At 41.9% G+C, this 17,703-nt stretch overlaps 1 protein-coding gene across 1 annotated transcript in view; it reads left to right on the top strand.

Annotated features, from left to right (window-relative positions):
• Nucleotides 1–17,703, top strand: part of pcloa (piccolo presynaptic cytomatrix protein a) — an 87,016-nt gene that overhangs the window by 30,109 nt on the left and 39,204 nt on the right. The window contains exons 5-11 of the mRNA XM_059325460.1: nucleotides 1,317–1,532; nucleotides 4,984–9,046; nucleotides 9,388–10,922; nucleotides 12,732–14,802; nucleotides 16,496–16,543; nucleotides 17,217–17,290; nucleotides 17,529–17,604. Of these exons, the coding sequence (XP_059181443.1) occupies nucleotides 1,317–1,532; nucleotides 4,984–9,046; nucleotides 9,388–10,922; nucleotides 12,732–14,802; nucleotides 16,496–16,543; nucleotides 17,217–17,290; nucleotides 17,529–17,604 (8,083 nt within the window). The remainder of the gene's footprint in view (nucleotides 1–1,316; nucleotides 1,533–4,983; nucleotides 9,047–9,387; nucleotides 10,923–12,731; nucleotides 14,803–16,495; nucleotides 16,544–17,216; nucleotides 17,291–17,528; nucleotides 17,605–17,703) is intronic.

Here is a 17,703-nt window from a genome sequence, read left to right as displayed (position 1 = left end):
CAAGAACCTTTATTCTCCTTTACAAAATGTCATTAAAATATGCCCCCGAAACCCCTAAATGGTTATTTTTATTATTTGCTCATACTCGAGTCAAGAGTACATTTTTTTGTATTTGGCAACCGTTGAGATTTGCACTTCACACTACATTTTAGATTTTTATTTATTTATACAGACTAAAAAAATCATATTTTCAATATATTTTTATGTATTTCGTAATATCGTGAAGAATAATCGTTATCGCAAAAATAGCCTGAAATATCGTAATATTATTTTAGGGCCATATCGCCCACCCCTAATTGGAACATCTCTACTTGAATGCTTGTATGTAATTCAATCGGCAGGTTAGGATTAAGAAATGTTTAGGTATGTTTATCTTAGTGTACATTCTACTGTCATGTTTTAAGCATGCCACACATAAGCATACCGAGTTATACAATCATAAGAACTCAAAATAAACATTCAAACACCATCTCTCTTTTAAGGCTTCTAGATGAAATGTCTGCTCAGGCCACCCAAGCCTCTCTGACATGCATTGGTAAACCCCTGTCCCATTACCATGCATAATGCATAGGCCTGTCTCTTAAGTCCCACAAATGTAAGAGCTTCCCTTGAAATAGAAGAGGTTACACTGGTGCGTTGTCACAGTGACGTTTTGATTACGTAGAAACATTTGGTTTCACATAACTGTGTCAAGAGAAGACATTTCCAACTATTATTATTATTTGTGAGGATTGTTTGTGCAATTCAAACCAGGCACGGTGCAATATTGTATTATGAATGTATACCTGTTACGCATTTTATAATTCAGTGGTAGAAATCATATTGCTGCAAGCATTCATTGGTAACACTTTAGAATAACCATCATTTATAGATGGTAAACAGATAGTTTATTAATGTTTAATCATCATTTATAAACCGTATATAAACCATTTAGAATGGTAAATACATAATTTATGAATGTTTAACTAACCCAATCATTTATAAATGGCAAATAGATGGTATATTAATGTAAGTTTATAGTTACTTTACCATTGACAAACAATTAAATTATAATTAATAGTTTTAGTTCCACTCATTATAACATTTTTAACACCATATTGAGTATGTTATTGATTTTGAAATTATTCATATACCTTTAAGAAATTGGTTGAATTTACATTAACATTTAACTATTAAATATGTATATAGCACTTTGTAAATGGTTAATAACTGATTTATAAACCATCTATAAACATTACTCAGTTGGTTATTGTAAAGTGTTACCCATTCATTTATTTTAATCTTTAAAATTGTTTGTTCTTATCTTTGTCTTACAGAAAGAATGGCTTTGCCTCAACTGTCAGACCCAAAGAGCCATGTCAGGCCAGCTGGGAGACCTGCCACCTCCTGCCATGGCTTCCCCAAAGAAGCAACCACCTGCTCCTGCTCCTGCTCCTGCTCCTGCTCCCTCCTCCCCCCCTGTCCCTGCTGCTGTAGATAGCAAACCTGTAGTAGAAGCAGCAGACCTAACCCCGCCGGCTCCTGAGCCCAAGGTAGTGCCCGAAACCATCCCCACACCTGACACTGCATTGATTTCACCTCCTCACGATGCCCCAGTTTCTGTTAGTGTGCCTCCTCCTGACAGCACTCATCAGGAAACACCACAGTCAAACGAACAAAAACAACCACTAGCAGCTGAACCAGTGTCTGAGCCTGTAATTGACCCTGAACAACAAGCTCCAATTTCAGAGAGTGTTGCTGAGAGTGTCCCCGCAATTCCAGCAGTTGAGCAGCAACAGAGCAGCTCTGAGGGAACAGAGGGCCCTCCTCAGCCTGAGATAGAGAAAGCTGATGCTGATCAACAAAATGCAACTGTCAGTGAAAAGGAACAGAGTAGCTCTGAGAAAGCGGCAGAGGAGCAGCCTCACTGTGAGACAGAGCCGTCTAATGTTGAGCAACAAGCACAGAGTGCACCTGTCAGTGAAATCCCAGTGGTTGAGCAGCAGCAGAGTAGCTCTGAGAGTGCGACAGAGGCCCCTCTGGAAAGTGGGACGCAAAATCTATTGACTAGTACAGGTTTAGACAAGACAACAGTCCCTGCTGAGGTAGAAAAGGAGCCAAATCACGAGATTACTCAGAGCGAGGCTGCAGCTCCCCTGACACATAATGAGACAGTGGAGCCCACTTCAGAAAAGCTTCCAGAAGTGACTAATTCAGTTGAGCCAAAACCTGCCGTGATCCCTGAAGCAGTCTCACAGGAAGTTCAGCTTGATCCAAAGCCAGATTCTACAGCAACAAATGTAAAAGAGGAGACAATAGCAGAGGTAGAAATTGCTCAGCCAATTGAAAAACACCAGGTAGATGAAGCTACTCCAGCAGATACAATAGGCAAAGCTTTAAATGTGGAGCAAACAGACATCACTATAATACCTGATGCAGACAGTATAGCACCTGATGTTGAAAATGAAGTTACTACAGAAATAAAGGTAGAAGAACAACTTATTATAGAGAAGCCAGAAGTTGCTCCACCTCCTGCAGAAAATGTAGCTCCTGCTGAAAACGCTGAAGTCCCTAAACCTGATGAAACCCAGCTAGAGTTATTACCAGAGCTTGCAAAATGTGTAGAATCTGACAGTTCTTCAGCAATGCCAGAGAGCAATCCTACTGTCTCAGCTTCAGAGGAGGTAAGTCAGGCTAATAAAGTCCAAACAAAACCATTAGAAAAGGATGAGGAGCCTGCTCCAGTTGATCTAGCTGATAAGTCACCCCTTGTTGCTCCAGTTGGAGGAGAAAACAAAGCTTTGGAGGAAGCAAAAGGGGACAAGAGAGTTGAAAATAAAGATTCTGAAAAAGTAATTATTGAGGAGGAAACCGCTAAGCAGAGATTGCCTGATGAGGAATCGTCAATCGGGATCACAACAGTGAAGGACACTGTTGAAGAAAAAATTATTGAAGAAAAAGCTGCTGAAAAAGAAAGAGTTGAGGAGATAGCTATTGAGGAGGCAGGAATTGAGAATAAATTATCTAATTGCAAAGCCTTTGAAGAGGAGGGAGTTCAGAAGAATGCTGCCGCAGAGAAGGCTATTGAGGTAAAAGCTGATGAAGGGAAAGCTTTTGAAGAAGCAGCTGAAGAGAAAACAGTTGAGAAGGCAAATGACCCAAAACCTCTAGAGGAGGAGGTTGATAAAGCTAAATTAAACACTGCACCCTCCTCCTCTGCTGAAACAGAGAATGTTTGTTCTATAATAGAGGAGAAAGAGTCAGAAAAAGCAATAGAGAAAACGACTGTTGCTGACGAAATTGTAAAAAAAGAGATACCAATACATAAAGAGAAAGAAAAGCCTGTGGTCGAAGCAGAGATTGTAGAACAGAAAGAGGAAAAGCAGACCCATACAGAGGCAATATTAAAGGCAGATGATGAATCTGAGAAAGCAGTGGTTACTTCTGTTCCCCCTATTCCTGATTCTAAAGAGGAAGAAAAGGAAGAAATGCAAAGTGTAGAGGTGGTGTCATCCTCAGCTGTCATCAGTGAGACACAAGTTAGAGATAAAGCTAGTGAAGAAAAACTTATTCCAGATGAGACAGAAGGTGGCTCACAAAATACAAACAGTATTGCCGAAAACCAACATGAAGTAGAGAGGGAGGCGTTAGCTCTGACAGGCAGTGATGAGAAACCGCTGGAGAAAGTTTCAGAGCAAAAGGTGTCAATCAAAGACGAGGAAGAAAAACTTGAAGTTGAGTCAAAACCTGTTACCGGCAACACCCAAGAACTTATTTCAGAATCAAAGACAAGCACAGTCTGTGACAAAGATGACACTACAGAGTTTGATACAGGAAAGAACACAATATCAAAGAAGGATGAAGTATTAGTGACAGCTTTTGAAAATGGAGGTGTGTCTGATTCAGTAGCAGTAGAAATCCCAGAGTCTGTAGTTAGTGATCTGGACAAAGACGTGAAGGAGGAGAACGCTAAGGAGGAGACAAAAGATGCTGTAGTTCAGCCTCTGGGAAAGCCCAGTGATGAAGATGCAACTGCTGAGGTGACCATAGTATTTAGCACTAGTAGTGGTAGATTATATGATTATCTTTTGCTTAATTTCGGCTATATTTAATGGATGTATTTAGGTACAGTACAGGCCAAAAGTTTGGACACACACCTTCTCATTCAATGCGTTTTTCTTTATTTTCATGACTATACATGATTACATTGTAGATTCTCACTGAAGGCATCAAAACTATGAATGAACACATATGGAATTATGTACTTAACAAAAAAGTGTGAAATAACTGAAAACATGTCTTGTATTTTAGATTCCTCAAAGTAACCACCCTTTGCTTACTAGAATATAAGATATGTTTTCAGTTATTTCACACTTTTTTGTTAAGTACATAATTCCACGTGTTCATTAATAGTTTTGATGAATCTACAATGTAAATAGTCATGAAAATAAAGGAAAAGCATTGAATGAGAAGGTGTGTCCAAATTTTGGCCTGTACTGTACATGTGGATGTCAGTTATATGGAAATGGATTAACTAAGTTTTGTCCAATATTAAAAAAATAATATCTAAACACTGCAATATCCAGTCAGTTTTTTGTTTACAGACTGTATGTATCAAATGAAAGAAGAGTGGAACTTGTATAGTAGGTGACAAATAATTAAAATGAAATTCTGTCCACTTTTCTTTTAATTTCTCTTCAGTTCTGTTGTAAATGCTCAGCACTTGAGTTTTAGTGCCAACAGAAATTGAGAGTATTATACTTTACTAGACAGATTTAGACGCCATTCCAGTTTTTTTTATTTTAGGTATTGGAAAAATACATGTTTTATTACTGATTAATGGCGTTCTAAAAGGCAAAATGTGTTATTCCTCAATAATTGATATGCATCTATTTGTGGCTCACATGTAGCAAGCTCAAAAATCCCATATTATTTTCATAGATTTTTTTTTTTCTTGTAATATCTGAGCAGAACAATTGACTGTCTCTTATTTCAATCCAACAGGTTAAAACAGTGGAGACCTTGAAAGAGCCTGCAGAGAAAGAAATGGCTGCCAAGGACAGTAGCCCCACCAGCCCATCAGATTTAGCTAAACTGGAAAGCACAGTCCTTCCCATTCTTGAGGCCCAGGCCAGCACGCAACCAAAGGATGATGAGGAGAAACTAACAGACACTCTAAAGACCAGACGTAAATTAGAGGTGCTTCCTCTCTCACCAGACTCACCCAGCTCAGAAGAGGAAAGAGAACTTTCTGAGAAGAATGCCAAAGGTACCACAAAGAAAAAGCTCCTTGTGCCCATGGATGTCAGGGCCGATTCCCTGGATGATAGCAGTGAGAGCTTTGGAAAAGATAGCCCAATGTCTGGGGATGATGAGGACTTTATTAGAAAACAGATAATAGAAATGAGTGAGAATGAGGATGCTTCCCCTTCTGATGAGGAAAACCTAATCCGGCGCAAGGTCAGAGAAAATGAGAAGAAACAAAAGGAGGAGAAGACAACAGAGAATGTAGAGCGGAGCACAACAGGAAAAGCCAGGCGACTTACCAAGAAAAGCACTATAAGTCCAGATGATGATGAAGGTAAACAAATCCGTGGCTCATTGGATAAACCTGATATAGACAAAGAGGAGGGACAGGAACCAAATGAAGAAGAGCGTCTGAGTGGAACTGGAGTTCGCAAATTCCAAACTATGGAGCTGAATTCAACTAGCAGCCCTATCCGTATACCCAATGACGATGGAGAGCCTGAAATGGAATGCCTGACAGACTCTCCAGATGATCGATCTAGAGGTGAGGGGTCATCCAGTCTACATGCATCCAGCTTCACTCCTGGGACATCCCCAACATCCCTCTCATCACTGGATGAAGACAGTGACAGTAGTAGTCCTGGTATTCGCTCTGGTGAGGGTAAACAACACAGAAAAGCCAAACACAGACAACCTGGTCTGCCAACTATTGAAGACTCTTCTGAGGAAGAAGAGTTACGGGAAGAGGAAGAGCTGCTCAGGGAGCAAGAGAAACAGAAGGGCTCTGGGAAGAAATCCAAGAAAGACAAAGAAGAGATTCGAGCCCAGAGGAGGCGAGAGCGTCCAAAGACACCACCAAGCAACCTTTCCCCCATTGAAGATGCCTCACCAACCGAGGAATTGAGGCAAGAAGCAGAAATGGAAGAAATCAGACGATCATCCTGCTCTGATTTCTCCCCCAGTATTGAATCAGATCCTGAAGGATTTGAAATACATGCCTCAAAGATTGCAGCCGTTCAGAAAACCTATCAACTGCCTGTATCAGTATCTCTTCACTCGCCAACAGATGATCAAAGTACTGATAAACAACAGAAAAAAATTCTCAAATCTGCTGATGAGGCTTATGAGGAAATAATGCTGAGAGCTAAGTCTCCAACACTTGATAAAACAGAGGCTCAACCAGGAAAAGAGTCCCTTTATGGAGGCATGCTCATTGAAGACTATGCCTATGCATCTCTGATTGACAATTCAACAGCTGATCTGGGGGAGTCTGAGAAGATTGTTGTTCCCACTCAGTCCAGAACACTGAGATCACCAGATGAAGTTTATGAAGACATGATAAAGAAGAGGAAGGAATTTATGAAGCTGGAGCAGGAATATCAAAATATGCAGCCAAAAAAAGAAATCACAACCCCAGAAATTATTTTGCAACCGGCTGAGAACATTTGCTCCAAAAGCAGCACAGTAACATTAGGCAAAGATGGGAAGCCATTGTTAGATGCTGAAACTGCCTATGAGGAGCTGATTAAAAGAGTGCTGACACCTGGAACAAGTCCAACTCAGCAGGAGCCAGAAGTGGAAGCCACTTCATCAAGAAGAGCACTCTACCCGATTCCAGATTTAAAGGTGACGCAGTGCTCTTCAGGAGAGTTGTCTTCTGATGATGAAAGTATGAAAAAGGAAGAGGATATAACTGCAGTATCAGATACAACATCAGCTATGGAAACTGAGCCTGTGTCCCCGCCATCGTCCACATCAGATCAGCAACCTCACATCGTAATCGCAGAATCCCAGGCTGATGTTGTTGACTTATCCGGTGCAGTCCAAAGAGCATCAGCCCCTGTAATTGCCAGTGTATCACCCTTGCCCACAGTACCCCAATACACGCCCAGTATTCCCAGCGTTGTGTCAACTGCCCCACCTATACCCCCAAAGCCAAGTGTCCTGCGTAGGGCTAATTCTCAGGAAAAATCAGAAGTACCTGTTGCACCACCACTGCCTCCTCCCACCCCACCAAAACCTACTGTTTTCCCCAGGAAGGCTCCAGTTCCACTTCCACCTCAGGCTTCAGCAACTCCAGTGGCTATGACTGCAGCACCAGGACCACCTGCAAGACAAGGAGTTACACCAGTGTACAAGCCTCATGTACCCCCACCTGTTGCCCCAAAGCCATCCATTCACGCAGGGATTGCAGATAGTCACAGACCAGGACAAGGTGTCAAACCACCAATTGCACCAAAGCCTGGCTCACAGCCATCGTCGCCTGCCCATACCCCACATCCACCAAGACCCACTGCACTTCCCACTGGTACACCCGACATAGCCCTGAATCTGAGCCCTTCTTCTGAGAGCAAGCCATTTCAACCGTCACCAAAGTCTCCTTCTTCTCCGAGATATGCCAGCAAAAGTCGTGACACATATGTAGTCATCACACTGCCATCTCAGCCCAGCTCTCCAGTCGACAGTATCTCAACTCAAGCTCCCTCTGGCTCTGACCCAGCATCTCCTTCACGCCAAGCTCAGCCTCAAAGTTATCAGCAATCACAGCCTCAACCTCAATCTTATCCGCAGCAGCATCCACAACCGACCCCTCCTCAAACAACCAGGGTGCCTCTGGCCTACACACGAGTCACAGAATCCATTGAAAGTCAAGAGATTTGTGGCCCAGAAAAACATGTTTCTAGTTCATGTCACATAATTGAGGCTATATCTGCCTCAGCACAGCCACCAGTGGTTATGCCTAACCTGATCTCTCAAGTGGTCACAACTGAAGTCCAAAGGACCACTGTCTCTGTTGTTCATGAAAGGACACCACCACCAGTGCCAGCACCAAGGGCAAATGGTGTCCCAATATCGATGGAGAAACCTAAGCCCCAATCGCCAGCACAGAATGGACAGGCCGTCCAAGCTTCAGAGGTGGTAGATCTTAGGACTATGAAGGTGGACCCAGAATCAAACTTCAATGGTGTGGACCTGTCTTCTGGCCCAGACTCAAGGCGCCAGTCCTTTGCAACTGATGTCAGTCGTCAGAACAGTGCAGTGCAGTCCGCTGTGGTCAACCTCAGTGCTGAGTCATCCACCATTTCTATAGTGACAGATAGTATCACCATTGTGACCTGTGCTGCCACAATCCAGCAAAGTGACAATTTAGACACCACTCAAGTATCTTCAGTTCCCCTTCAATTAACAAAAAACAAAGCATTTGAGCCTGTTTCTCAAATAGTATATCGTCCAATTGATTCTCAGCCCTCTACTCATGCTGGTACAGAGATCCCTATCAACCTCTCAGTTGGAACAAGCACAGGTGGAGGAACTTTCCAGAACATCCCTGTCACTATTGCACCCACTTGTATTCCAAGTTGTGCTGCCAATGGATTAGCCACAAGTACAACCACAGTGGCAGGAGCTGTTGACCTTAGCACGACTAAACCATTCAACACAATGGTATCAGTGGATGCTGCTTCTGCAGACGTGGTCACAGCTGTAATCACAGATGATGATGGCAAACCAGTGGATCTGACTGCAGGAAAAAGAAATGTATGCTGTGATGTTGTGTACAAGCTCCCATTTGCAGGAAGTTGCACTTCTCAGCAACCTACCACACCCCTCCCTGAAGATCGTTTTGGATATCGTGATGACCATTACCAGTATGACCGATCACCTTACGGCATGAGAGGGTTTGGTGGGATTAAACCTTCGATGTCAGACACAAACCTAGCAGAAGCCGGTCTGTTCTTTTACAAGAGTAAGAACAGCTATAATTTCAGTGGTACCACGGAGGGTGCAGTAGATCTTACCTCAGCAAAGATTTCTGATGCAGGTCAGTGCAGTGACATTGCAGACCTGTCACTTAAATGTCACTTTGAACTGCCTCGACTCATTCACGGCTAATGTGGCATTATTTTTGTTTGTTTTTGCTTTCCTTTTTGTTTTGCATGGACAATTCATTTTTTGTTAGTTTTTTTGCCCTTTCACCATCATATTTTTGCATGTGCCTGCATGCCGTTACTTTACAGCTTGTTTATACTTGTTGCACTTCTCAACATTGGAGTTTTTTCCTTTTTCCACCTTTTTTTTATTATTTGGATAAGGCATGGCTTGCTTCAACATTGAATAAGTCTGCAATATTTGGACTCAACTGATATTTTTGACTTTTGACAGGTGAAGCTGTTGACTACTCCAAGAAAGGGACTTACGCAGGAATGACAATTCCACCCTATTCCCAAGCCAGAGTCACAAGTGCTGTAGGTACACTCTTTGGTACAAGTAGCGTCTTGAGGTCATCAAATGGGGTGGTCTATTCCTCCGTTGCAGCACCAGTCCCATCTACATATGCCATTACTACACAGCCTGGGTCCATCTTTAGTACATCATACAACACTCTGTCAGGTATGCATACCAGCGACACCATGCCTTCCCTGTCCAACCTCCAGAACTTGCCACTTACACGGTCCCACAGTTTCCTGTCCACCATCTCCATTACTTCAACGGAAGAACAAGGAGATGCCCCACTTAATCTGGAGATCTCTAGAGGAGGTAATGCTGCTATCAGCACAGCAACAACCTCTTTATCCCTTGACACCTACACTGATGCATCCCTGGAGGCCATAGCTGCATCCCTGGAGGCTCTCTCGTCACCCATGGTTCCTGGGGATGGCCAGTATCAGGCAGAGCGTGAGAGGCTAGAGATGGAGAAACTCAAGCAACAGCGCCTGGCTGAGGAATTGGAGTGGGAGCGCCACGAGATTCAGCGGTTCCGAGAGCAGGAACAGCTCTTGGTGCAGAAAGAGCTGGAGGAGCTACAGTCCATGAAGCAGCAGATCTTGAACCAACAAGAAGAGGAAAGGCAGGCTCACCTTATGATGCAGAAAGAAACCTATGCCCAGCAGCAACAGCAGCTTGAGCAGATTCAGAGACTTCAAGAGCAACTGCGCATGCAACTGGAAGAGCAAAAGCTTCGTCAGATGTACCCAGGTGGGGACATGCCGGGACATGGCGTGCAGGAGGCAGTTGTCATAGGACCTGATGGCACAGTCCTGTCCAGAAAAATCACGGATAGTGGGTGCCAGACAGACGAAGAGGATGAGACAGTCAGCAAAGCTTACACAGCAGGGAGAAAAAAGAGAAGTGCTAAAAAGAGTGTTGACAGTTGTGTGCAGACTGATGATGAGGATCAAGACGAATGGGAGGCTCAGACCAGAAGCCGTCAAAGCCGGCCACGCACTTCCAGGGGTGATAGAGGTGGGCAGTCAGAGATGTCTCTTAAAGCCCACACTGAGATTTCTATACAAACGGATGAAGAGGGGAACATTATAATGGACACCAGGATGGAGCTGTCTGACTCTGAAAGGACGTCACCAAAGAAACGACCTACCCCCTTAGAAATAGGCCAGTCAGGAAACCTCAAAGTTGATTCTTCTACACTTCAAGCCCCTCCTAAATCTCCCAAAGTGCTCTATTCCCCCATATCCCCCTGTATATCTCCGAGCAAATCCCTTGAGTTTGTGTCCTATGATAAATCACTGGGTGATACAAGTCCACAAAAGCTACGAGGAAGTGTGGATCCAACAAAAGCCTCTCCAGCAAGTCCCAGGGGACCAAAAGCCATGCAGAGATCCATGTCTGACCCTAAGCCCATGAGTCCAACAGGAGAAGAAATGGCAACATCTGGTACCCAGTATGGTGATGGCTATAATGTAAGTACTATACGTATTACTTTAAATAACATAAATAAAATGAAGAACATAGGTGTTGGCTAACAAAAAGGGGGATATTTGAACTATAAGAAGATTTGGATTGTTTAAATTGTTGTGTTTGAATTGTTTTTTGGTTAATAATGTGCAAAAATAACATCTCTGCAGCTTGTCATTCAAATTAATGTGATTTATTTTACATGGGATGTTAAGCTGGGGAATTTTGGAAATATTCAAAATAAAAAACATGACATTCCAACAGATTTATCTGTACGTAGAACTTTGTCAAGTTTTTATTATTTTATTGAACAATCATGTTTTTCATTGAACAACAAAAACATGAATGTTGAGTTAAATATTACTCATCCCTTCAATTTAGTAAATTCCTGGTTTATTCCTGTTTATTCCCATAAATTTCTGTTCATTCCGATGGAAAGTTTCCAACTTTGAAAGTTCCCAGAATTTTGCAACCCTACACATAAGTAAGTATTTGTCCAGTGCAAACAATAGGTTTGGACAGGTGTAAAAATGTTCAAACCGGTTTGATATTAAACCAAACACTGGACCGGACTGTGAGGTGTCGCATGAGGAAAACACCGTAAATACAAGTTGGATTTAGAGCTGTCAGGTCAAGTTGTTGTTACAGCCTTATACCTCATAAAATTTCATTTTTCCTGTTAATTAAAGCACTCTGAGAATTACTGATCTATGTAAAACTAAACTAAGTCAAGCATCTTGCAACACCAACAAAGCCATCCATTGGCATGTCATGCTCATGTAGCAGAAACGACATGATTGCTCAGTGGTTTGCTATTCTTCCCCCACAGCAAAAGTATGCATGTTCCCTTGTTGTTTGCATGAGGGAACTTGCACACCATACTGTCTAACATGCATGTTAGGCTCTGGGGATACTGCTGCTCTTTTTCTTCACCACACAGCTGGCCTTAGAAGTGGTGATTCACCCATCTTGCTGCGATGTGATCGCTTAATACTTCTAAACAGGTGGATGGGTCAAATGCAGTGGAATAATTTGTAAAAGACCAGTTTAATAGATTTAATTAAATTGATATTAGACTATTTTTCTGAGCCTGGCACACAAGCCACTGCAGTTCTACTTAAAGTCAATAAAATGGTTGAAATAGGATATATAGGCTACTCTATTCATTGGCCTGAATGTTAAACAGTACTGCTGTTTTCATCCTGTACATTGGTGTGACCTCATCTTAAGGGATGTTCCAAACTGAACCAAATTCTGTCTATATATAGACATATACAGAAAGGGAAGTAAAAGAAACAACTGAATAGATTACACATACTCACTTTGGTATCGTAAGTTGCTCCTGGCCCTCATTGGGGAGTGGAAGTCAGTTTTCTGCCTGGGCAATTTACTGTTGAGAATCTCATACATACATAAAAGGATGGGAAATGAGCTGAGCTTGCAGGAAAATACTGAGCTGTCAGAGATCCACAGAGGCTTAATGTGAATAAATTACTTCTTTCGAAACTAAACTTAGGCATGTGGAATTTAGTGAGTAGTGGGTAACATTTATGGGCCGAAATACATATCTTACTGGGAGGAACAAAAAGTGTGTTTTCCAATAACCTTTCATAGACTCAAATACACCATGTTAATATCCTAATTTATAGTCATGACTTGATTTTTTTAAATAATCATTTCAACTTAATTTCACTGGACAAATACAGTTCAGATAAAGTCAGTTTAGTCATCCAGCTGACTAATTTCTTTTGAGGATTAAGAAAACTATTTGAATGCCTTCCATCCTAATCAGTTTTTGTTTACTTTTCCTGCAGGGGAAAGGCTCAGGTGGCACACCAACAGGCACTCAAAAGAAGGTGAAGAGGACACTTCCCAATCCGCCGTCAGAGGATGAGTCAACAACGACTGGCCAGACGGCATACAGCACTGGTTCGGCCAGACGAAGAATGTGCCGCAATTCCAACATGGCACGTGCCAAGATCCTGCAAGACATTGATCGTGAGCTAGATCTGGTAGAGCGTGAGTCTTCCAAGCTCCGCAAAAGACAAGCAGAACTAGACGAGGAGGAGAAAGAGATTGATGCCAAGCTTAGGTATTTGGAGATGGGCATTAATCGTAGAAAAGATGTGCTACTGAAAGAGAGAGAGAAGAGGGAAAGGGCCTATTTACAGAGTGTTGCTGAGGACCGAGACTACATGTCAGACAGTGAGGTTAGTAACATCCGAGAGACAAGAGGTGGGCGTGGAGACGGTGAAGATGAGGAGATTGAAAGTCACGGTCTTGAACGTCCCAGGACAGCTCCCCAGTCAGAATTGGATGACTTTGTCCCACCTCAAACCAAGCATGAGTATGGAAAATACTCACAGTACCAATACAATCAAAGCCAATACCAGCAGTCTCTCTACCAGACTCCCCAATCCTACCAATCTCATTCACTCTACTCCTCTGTCCCCTCGCTCACTAGCTCCCAGCAGCAGAGTTACCACCAGATGCTCCTGTTGCAGCAGAAAGCTGCCAGACAAGTTGCCCTCCTCTCAGAGCTGGATGCAACTAAGTATGAGGTCATTAGCCGCCAGCCTGATCCTACATCATCAGCTTACTTGGGAGTCAAGTATGACAAATATGGCAACCACCTTGACCTCAGAGCCTTGGATGTTGGAAGTATAGCGCGAAGCCCCATGTCAGCTGTCTCTGATTCCTACTACACAGATGTAGATCACCATACACCTCGGAGTTACATGTTGCTGGAAGATGCTGCAGAACTGGCTAAGGGATCCACAGGTATGTCATCATCTTACAGTCTGGCTGAGAGGGAGCTGGCCAAAGCAGAAAAGCTGCTGCGAAGGAGCGCTGCAGATCTGGGGTCTACTGACTATCTGGGATCGACCTCTAGACTCCATACTTATGGGAAAACCCCAGATGAAGAGGATACAATGGAGGAACCTTATGAACTGAAACTCCTGAAGCAGCAGCTCAAGCAGGAGTTTAGGAGAAGTACGGGTGGGACAGAAAACTTAGAACAACTGACAGGCCTCTCCCAACACTACTATACCCCAAGCTCTAGCCTCTCTAGTTATTCCCAAAGACACTATCCTAAGACAGACAAGTACAGCATCAGTCGACTTACTCTAGAGAAGCAGGCAGCTAAACAACTCCCAGCATCCATGTTGTACCAAAAACACAAGACTCCATTGATAGATCCTAAGATCTCCTCCAAGTATTCCTCTATGACAGACACCAGAGGTTTGGAGACAGACTATACCAGCTATCTCGGGTCTACCAGTGCATCGGCAAGATCCAGCCGGCTTTCGCAAGATGAGATTACCTTCGGCCTACGTAAGAATATTGCAGAACAACAAAAATACTTGGGTTCCACCTTGGGTGCCAACTTGGCTGGGTCACTAAACTTGGGCCAGAGCTTAGGTTTAGACTCTGCCTATCCTAGTGGTAGTCGATCTCGACCCACTTCCAGGCCCACATCTTGCTATGGCCTAGACTTGTCAATCAAAAGAGACCCTTCAAACTCTTCGCTAAGGCTTAAAGGGGACGGTGAAACATCGGGAGATGTACCAAGCTATCAAACCCCCTCTGGTCGCACCAAACCCACCAGCCTTCCCATTGTGCAAAGTGGCCGTGGCCGAATACCCATAGTGGCCCAGAACTCAGAGGAAGAGAGTCCGTTGAGCCCCGTTGGGCAGCCTATGGGCATGGCCCGTGCATCGGCGGGACCTCTGCCACCAATCTCAGCAGATTCAAGGGACCAGTTTGGTTCTTGCCTGTCCTTGCAGGACTCCCAGCAGCAGCAACATATCAGGGAAGAGCCAACCAGGGGTAGGGGCTATGTGCTGATGGATGACCTTCAGGGCACCATGTCAGATAGTGAAGGTAAAAAACAGACTTGGCTCATTGTCACTCTTTTCCCACTTAATGTTTCATTCTTGAGAGTGTCTGGTTATGATTTGTCTTGCTTGCATTTAGTACTTTTGTGTATAATATTTAGCTGTTGTGTACTGCATGTAGCTAACCTTGACTCTGGTGAATTTATCCTATTTTTGTTTTTGGGTGTCAGTAGATTACTTTTGATCAATCAGTTGAGATTTGGTGTGCATGCATGCCTTTGTACACTTTGCTCTATGTCTTATAGGGTGTGCTTGAATGTATCTTTATGCATGCACTGTCTTTCTGTCTGCATTCCAAATATTGTGTAACATTTTCCCGTATTAGTTCACTGCATGATACCGCACAGTCTAATGTTCTGTTACAGCTACATTGTGTGGGAGGTTCCCCTCCTCAAATAGAAATTGCTTACTTGTGGCAGTCTGCATTTTATTCAGAGCATGCTGTCATTTGTGGCTGTTTCAACTCTTAAAGAAGATTTCCATAGTCTTTCAAGTCCTGCTTGTAAAGAATACAAAGCCTGAGTCACAATAGCAGAATTATCCTTCAAAACTGTTTTGAAAACTTTTACCCCCACAAATGATACACTGAAAAAGTGCCTCCCCCACTTTTCAAATTTTACATAATTGGTACAGAATTCTGTCAGTTGAACCACTTCTTTTACAATTACTCTTTAAAACAATAGTATATTGCAATAACACCAATAGACAATATAATATTCATATTTTTTTGGATTCTACAATAGTCCATGTGTAATATGGATAGTGGGTAATGTGTCATCATCATGTTTAAGTGTATAAATATATTTGTGGGTTTATTTATGATATGAAATTATAGGTAAGATGAAAACGTTACGAAATTCCTAGAAAATACTAGTTTAAAGCAGGATACTGTCATATTTTTGAAAATGCATGTTGCAGTACTTACATGTGTGTAATAAATCTAAAACTTTAACTTGCATGTCTTGTCGTGAATACTTGCTTGTATGTGTTGTGATGCATCAGTTACTTTATGTTGCATGGAATATGTTTATTTAACCTTTCTGTCCAGTTAATTTATACTACATTTCCTGAAGGTTTTACTGCTGTTTCTGTGTTTTTCATTATAAATCAAGATCACAGTCTGAAAAAAAGAATACTATTCAAATGATCATTTGCTGAGCAAACATTTAACATCACTTTTTTAAACACTTACTAAAATCATTCAGCAAAGTTATCACTAAGCACACACAGTTTATGTAAAATGTGCTGAATAGTGTCTTATTTGAACAGAAAATGTTTTTTTTAAGAAAGAACATTTAATTTTAGTAAATCTCAGTTTACTGCTGTCCTGCTTGGCAAAAGCGATAAACCATCACTTCCCTTCATAAGCAATAAATTGTTGATGCCTACTCTTCCAGTCATGACTAAGCCACTTAATCAGACTAATTTGTGTGTTTTATCGAGTACTTACACTGCAACGACTTGGTCAGTTTCCAAGCTGAGGACAGTTTTTTTCATGATAAAGAGATGAAAAATGTGATAGTTTTAGTATGTTCAGATTCTAACAGAGATAGTATTGTTTATCTTTTTTGGCTTTAAAGATCCCAGTTATGAGTTGTCTTGAATGCAGCATAATTATCTTTTTTAAATTCATATGGATCCCATAATTTGCAATGTAAACCAATTTGCCTTGATTCCAGCCCTAAGTGATTCCCTGATGGCTTTGAACAGAGACGATGCGACCAATGGTAGAGTATTAGTTCAGTTCTCTAGTTATCCATTAGCTGTTAACATATTAACCTGCACCACGAGCCAAATGCACATCACCATAAAATGATGACCAAATGTTGGGGAGGTTCACGACACGTGGAAAGAAAAAATAAGACAAATGTATACCACTTTAATTTGTAATCTTCAAACAAATTTCAATGATTTTATATTATAAAAATGGCATATGTAATACTGTACTGACACTCAGTGTTTTAGAAGAAACACTTTCCTAACAATTGGCGTTATGAATAATGCAAAATATGTACATACCCAACATTTACATTCATAAAAATTGCATTATAGGTTTAGATTATGCTTCTATACACACTGCACTAATACTGTTTTTATTAACCCTACAAACTGCATTTGTCTGCTTATTTTACAATATCATAAATGTTGTGTTGCTTGGCATCCTTTCGACTTTTCACAAGAAAGTGAAATAATCAAGTCTTGGGCCCTTTCCTCATTTTTATTTTTATTTGATTATTATTTTTTATCCCAATCACTTATTAGTATAGACTTTTAATTAGTTCAATTCTGCTTACTGCCATTTAATCACCTTTATATAAAGCCAGTCATCCTATAGAGTTGGATGATAATGTCCAGATTCTCACACTGGTTCTGAAATAGTGCTTGTTTTTATCCCTGAAGCCTACCACCTTAGACGAGAGGAGACAGACTGGTTTGACAAACCTAGAGACGGGAATGGACAAGAGAAGAGACAGGTGAAACAGGAAAACACGCGCACATACCGTAGTAAACTTCTGTCTACAAAGTCCAAGCAGTAAAGAAATGCATGCAGCCACATTCAATCACCTGGGTATCTATATGTGGTATGAATGCTCACGTAACAGAACGCACTTAAATGCTGCATATATGTCCACTTTGCAAAGCTTCCATACTTGACTGTTTCCCATTGACCTTGAACATACATGACATCTCACCATTGTGTATGGGCCACAGGGAAAAGGTCCGTACTACCCCTTCCCTCACCTCAGGGTCAAACTGCAGAGGGATCCCAAAGACCGCAGTGTCTCAGGTAAAGTACCACAATTTACTACATTTCATTCAGTAACAACAAAAGCATGCTAAGAGCGTTTAAAGAGGCATGCATTGCAAGCTAATGCGTTATTGACTG

This window comes from Centropristis striata, chromosome 22 (genome assembly GCF_030273125.1).
Source record: "Centropristis striata isolate RG_2023a ecotype Rhode Island chromosome 22, C.striata_1.0, whole genome shotgun sequence".
Classification (NCBI taxonomy): Eukaryota; Metazoa; Chordata; class Actinopteri; order Perciformes; family Serranidae; genus Centropristis; species Centropristis striata.
The sequence above is the reverse complement of the archived record's forward strand: the minus strand, read 5'-3'. Positions and strand labels throughout refer to the sequence as shown.